Source organism: Myotis davidii, unplaced genomic scaffold (assembly GCF_000327345.1).
Source record: "Myotis davidii unplaced genomic scaffold, ASM32734v1 scaffold1642, whole genome shotgun sequence".
Classification (NCBI taxonomy): Eukaryota; Metazoa; Chordata; class Mammalia; order Chiroptera; family Vespertilionidae; genus Myotis; species Myotis davidii.
Window position 1 is genome coordinate 16561 of NW_006293006.1, and position 5707 is coordinate 22267.

At 53.2% G+C, this 5707-nt stretch overlaps 2 protein-coding genes across 2 annotated transcripts in view; both read left to right on the forward strand.

Moving 5' to 3' along the window:
- Positions 1–2102: 2102 nt before the first annotated feature.
- Positions 2103–4903, forward strand: LOC102753227 (leukocyte immunoglobulin-like receptor subfamily A member 5). The gene is made up of 5 exons (XM_015565814.1): positions 2103–2236; positions 3617–3646; positions 3982–4065; positions 4171–4409; positions 4523–4903. The coding sequence occupies exons 1-5, from the start codon at positions 2103–2105 to the stop codon at positions 4837–4839; spliced, it is 804 nt and encodes a 267-aa protein (XP_015421300.1). The 3' UTR covers positions 4840–4903.
- Positions 3609–5707, forward strand: part of LOC102752385 (leukocyte immunoglobulin-like receptor subfamily A member 6) — a 32054-nt gene continuing 29955 nt past the window's right edge. Inside the window, 1 exon segment of the mRNA XM_015565811.1 lies at positions 3609–3736. The gene's annotated coding sequence lies outside the window, so the exon portion shown is untranslated.

Below are 5707 nucleotides of genomic sequence, written 5' to 3' on the forward strand. Positions count from 1 at the left end.
GGGGCTGTGTCCAGATCTTAGCTATTGTGAATTGGGCTTCTATGGACATGGGAGTGTATATGTTCTTTCTAGTTGCTGTTTCAGGGTTCTTAGGGTATATTGCAGGTGTGGGATCACCAGGCCAAGTGGCAATTCCATTTTTAATTATTTGAGGAAACTCCACACCTTTTTCAATAATGGCTTCACCAGTCTGCATTCCCACCAGCAGTGCACAAGGGTTCCTTTTCTCCACATCCTCACCAACAATTGTCATTTGTTGATTTGTTGACAATTCTCACAGGTGAGGTGATACCTCATTGTGTTTTATTTTCTGTCTCTCTGGTGATCAGTGACTGCACCAATTTTATTGATTACTATAGGCTTCCAGCTCTTTCCTTTTCATCTCTTTCTTTCCATCCATTTGCATTGAACTGATTTCCTCCTATGAACCATGCAGGTGCCCGTGAGGAGGTCCCAGGTGGCCCTGGCCTGACTACATACTCTCCCCCAGTCTTGCTGTTCCTTGCCGTAGCAAGTCCACTCTTCCCTAGCATGGCCAGCTCTTCCACAGAAGTGAAGATCTGCGACTCTTGACTAGTTCCTTCAGCTTCCAGGGATGTGAGCAGCTGGGCCTCCTCAGGGCATTAGGCTGACTTCCCTGAGTTGTCCGGCAGCTGGATTTCCTGCTCATTGAACCCAGTAAGGCAGTGGTTCTCAACCTTGGCTGCACATGAGAATCACCTGGGAATCTTTTCAAAATCCTGATTTCTGGGCCTCATCCTCCAGAAATTCTGTTTCTTTGTTACTAATATTATGGCCCCACTCCATAACAAAGAAACAGAATTTACGGAGGATGAGACCCTGTCTCCAGGATGATTTCACAAACTTCCAATCCAGACACAAACTCCTACGTGTCCTCATCAGTTTCCAGGAAGATGTCATCCTCTTCAGCTTTTTCTGCAGGGGATCGAAGCCACCTTTTCCTTTTAGCGGGTGGCACAAGGCTGGAGGCCAGGACATGGGCATAAGTACTTGCTCTAATGTGCCCTTTACCAAGCACATGGCACCTGCAGACTCATCTCCATGAGCTTCGCATTAGGACCAACACCACTCAGCTCCCAAACGCTTCCACAGGCAGCCACGGGCAGCTTCGAGATGAGCGACGCTGGTTTCCCTTTAGCACAGACAGAAATCCATATATGGGGCTCAAAATAATAAAAAATGGCAGCATGTCTGGCCTTGTCTTTGGATTTTACAGCCCACGAACCCCGATGCAGAGGTCCCGCTGTCCAGCAAGGCACTAAGGGTGTGGTGAAGTCTTGGTGGAGTAACAGCCAGATTCAAGTTCCTCAAAGACAGCTGCAATGCATTCTGGTACAAGCACAAGACACAGAGCAATGAACAATTCCCATTTGCTCAGGACACCTTTGCCTTCTGGGTCAGCGAAATCCCAAACCTTTCCCAGTGTCAGATCTGGGAGCCTGACATGTTCAGGAAAGCAGCAGCATCAGCAGCCAGTACCCTCAGGGATGGGCCGCACCATCTTGTCTGCAGCGTTTTCCACATGAATGGGTCCCACTTGATGACTATGTCAGGGAGAGATGGGCTAACACAGCCATGGTGCCCCATCCTGCAGGGAAGGGGAAGGAAGGACAGGCACGTAGGGGTGGGGCATGGAGGAAGGGGAGGGTGGATGCTGTTGCAAGAAAGGAGAGTGACCAGGGGCTGGGATAGGAAGAGAAACACACTCTGGGGCCAGAGGCGGAGACCCGTTTCTTCCCCTTATTTTCATTGCCACAAGGACACCGCCCTGAGCTGGGCAGTTGGAGGGTGAGGATGTCCCTGCTGATCTGAGCTCTGCAGGCCACAGGGACCTATGTCTTCTTGAAGCGTCTCCAGGGCCCCGGTGGCACTGTCCATGGTGAGGACCACAGGGAGGTGCTGATGGACAGGCTGAGGAGGAAGGAGACCCCGAGGGGGTCTGACAGGGTCACCTACCTGCAAAGGCGTCTCAGGAGACCCCAGGTCTATTTCCTGATCCATCATGGAAATGAGAGCCGAACATCTGGGAGACACTGTTCCCCTTCCTGTGGGGCTGCTGAGGTGACAGCCCTGAGGCACCAATGGCCAGCCTCCCGGTGCCACACTCTGTATCTCTCCATCCTGATGGCACCTTGGTCTCCCCCATCAACAGCCAGAACAAGACAAGAGACACCATGACCCCCATCCTCAGGGCCACGCTCTGCCCTGGTGCGATGTGAGGATTTATTTTCCAAGAGAGCCTCTGGGATAAATAGAAAATCTGAAGCCTTGTGGAACCAGTCAAAATGTCATCTGAAAAGTGAAATCATCGCACACAATTAACTCCAGGCCCACCCAGTACGCAGCCAGGTCTTCCGAACAATCCCGGGACATTGGACACTGGTGTCGTAGACACTGTGACAGAGCTAACGCATTTAGAGAGGTGAGACAAACATCTGAGAGGGTTGTTTCTAGCCAAAATGCACACTTAGGGTTTCAACCTATAATTAGATGCAGAAAACTTTTGAAACTGGAAGAAGAGCCTGGCCACAATGGCTCAGAGGTTGGGTTTCAACCTATGAACCAGGAGGTCGTGGTTCAATTCCCAGGCAGAGCACGTGCTTGGTTGCGGGCTTGATCCCCACTGTGGGGCGTGCAGGAAGCAGCCAGTCAGTGATTCTCTCTCATCATTGATGTTTCTCTTTCTTCCTCCCATTTCCTCGCTGAAATCAATAAAGATTTTTTTTTCAAACTTGTTGGGGGGAAAAAGGAAGAAGAAAAATATGAGTGGCACTCCCGCCGCTGGCCGTTGGGGCCGCTGTGAGCAGGACTGCTATGAGCACAAATATGTGTGGAAGCTGTGGTTCAGACCAGCTCTGCTGGTTGCAGGCAGGGTCTTTGGGGGTCGGGGAGAAACAGAGGGAGCTCACAGCTGTCCTTAAACCTGAAGTTGTGTGTGTGCACGAGATGAAACGGAACTCTGTCTGGACAAGAGATGTGCTCCGTGTACAAAGCAAACAGCAGCACAGTGACTCCTGGTGGCAAAGCGCACAAATCCACAGCCACCTGGGGAGATGGGACCTGTGCTCATGGGGAAAGAGGAGGATTCCTGCCAAATTCAGGAGCAATCAGCCTGCTAAGACCATTGGGCCCTGAATCCGTGTAATCCTATAACCATCCAGGATTTAAACACATTGAAAAGTAAATAAATTACAGTGGCTGTTCTCTTGTAAAAAATAAAATAAAGTAAAAAGAGGAAGAAAATACCTGATTAAGACATTACTGCTCAGTTCACACAGGTACCAGGTGGGACACAAATATTTTAAAAAAGGGGGTTTTCTCAATAAATCAAAGTTCTACACCAAATCAGGGCTTCTTAATGTCTAGGACAAGCAATGGTCCCAGTGACAGAGCACTGCCGCAGGAGCAAGGGGCCCTGAGGGGCAAGATGACCCTGAAGCATGTTCCCAGGAAGGAGGGGTTGAGGGTGTGGTTGAGAAAAAGGGAAGTTTATGAAGAAACATTTGATAGAAAGAAAACCCAGATTCTGCGGCCACAGAAGAGACCTTTTCCTTCCCTTATTTCCCGGCATTTCCCTCTGTGCTCATTGTCACAGGGACATCGCCCTGCACTGCACAGTTGGATGGTGAGCATGTCCCTGCTGATCTGAGCTCTGCAGGCCACAGGGACCCACGTCTTCCTGAAGCATCTCCAGGCCCGGGTGACACTGTCCATGGTGAGGACCCCAGGAAGGTGCTGATGGACGGGCTGAGGAGGAAGGAGACCCCGTCGGGGAGGCTCTGACAGGGAAGAACATGCCCTGGGTCACCTCACCTGCAAGGGGCATCTCAGGAGGCTGCGGGTCTATTTCCTGCTTCACCATTGAAATGAGAACCAGGCTGCTAACGTCAGAGCCCCGTGACAGGGAGGATCAGCCTCGAAGTGACCACCACCCTTGCATCTGTCCCTCTATCCTTCTAGCACCGTGGCCTCCTCCATCTGCTCAGCTGAGGCCACAGGGAGAAAACGCCATGACGCCCACCCTCAGGGCCCTGCTCTGCCTCGGTGAGATGGGAAGGGGAGGGGAGCCCTGGTCTGTCAGGACCCCAGGACTCAGGAGGCTCATGGGGAGGAAGGTGCTGGTCAGGGTTCAGGGCTAATCTCTCACAGGGACTCTCTGAGCCCCGTGACCATTTGGTGTCAGGGGACCCCAGGGGCTGAGGAGTATCAGCTGGAGAAAGAGGGAAGCCCACCATCATCCAAAAGACAGGAACCACAGGATCCCAGGGATAAGGCCAAGTTCTCCATCACATACATGGCAGAGCGAGATGCTGGGATATATCACTGTTACTACCACAGCCCCACTAACTTGTCACAGCGCAGTGACCCCCTGGAGCTGGTGGTGACAGGTGAGAGGACACTCAGGTGTCCCAGGATCAGGCTCTGCCCTCTTACAGCCCAGCCCTGGGGGACATGAGGGAGGTGTAAGCCCCATTTAACATGCTGCCTCCTCCTCTCCTAGGAGCCTACAGCAAACCCAGACTCTCAGCCCTGCCCGGCCCTGTCATGACTTCAGGACAGAACGTGACCCTCCAGTGTGGCTCAGGGCAGGGATTTGACAGGTTCATTTTGACTAAGGAAGGAGATCACAGGCTCTCCTGGACCCAGGACTCACAGACACATCCTAGTGGGTGGTCCCAGGCCCCCTTCCCTGTGGGTCCTGTGACCCCCAGCCACAGGGGGACCTTCAGATGCTATGGCTGTTACAGGAACAGGCCCCAGGTGTGCTCACACCCCAGTGATGCCCTGGAGCTCCTGGTCTCAGGTGAGGGCCCCTGACCCTCTCTGCTGAGCTGTCAGCTCAGGGTCCTGTCCCCAGAAGGATTATGGGATGAAAGGGAGTGAGGGGTTGTAGGGATGGTCACACAGAGGAGATCTGCACCTCAGACACCCACTCTCCCTTTCACACTCCTCCCCTCATGTGTTCCATAAGGTGCCTGGTGGGTGGTGGGAGGGACTTAGTGAGGACTCTGTGAGGCGGGACTTCATGGTCAGCCCCAGACTCTCACCTTCTTCCTGTCCTACCCAGATGCCTGGGACCCAGCCCACCTCCGTCAGGGTCCCATTTGCTCAAAGGGAGACAGCTCCCCTGGGCAGTTCTGAGACTGAGAACCTAATGCCACCCATGCACTACAAGCAGGCTGTGTCCTAAGGCTGCTAGGGGTTGGGGACAGATTTCAGAGAACAATGGGTACCAGGCGTCTGGGGATCAGTCTTCTCCACCCAGGGAGTCAGGAACACAGAGGGGAAGTGGGGAGTCTCTGTTGAGAGGTTGTGGATGCCTCCATGGGGACAGGGGCTAAGCCATGTGATGGTTCTGCATCCTCTGAAGTCCCTCACTTGGACACACCCTTCCCCTGCCTGGGCCTCAGTGTCTCCAGGTGTAAAAGGAGAGAATCCTTGTCCAGAGCTTAGATTTCCTGTCAGTTCTGGCCCTAACCTTCTGGGAGGGGGGCCTCACAGGGAAGCCCCCAGGATGTAATGTTATGGGGCCTGTCCCCTCTGTCTCACTGACAGTGACATGGTACAGGGAGGGACAGGCAGGACAAGAGTCTGAGCACCCAGTCCTACCCCTCAGTTCAGGCCCAGCTCAGGGAAGGGAACAGGGTGGATCAGCCCTGGATCCCTCCTGGCTCTGCTATTCCTG

Coding starts and splice junctions, on each gene's coding strand:
- LOC102753227 (XM_015565814.1), top strand. CDS start 2,103: ATGGCCAGCCTCCCGGTGCCACACTCTGTATCTCTCCATCCTGATGGC. Junction 3,647..3,981: donor CTGCACTGCACAGTTGGATG/GTGAGCATGTCC, acceptor CTATCCTTCTAG/CACCGTGGCCTCCTCCATCT. Junction 4,410..4,522: donor CCTGGAGCTGGTGGTGACAG/GTGAGAGGACAC, acceptor CTCCTCTCCTAG/GAGCCTACAGCAAACCCAGA.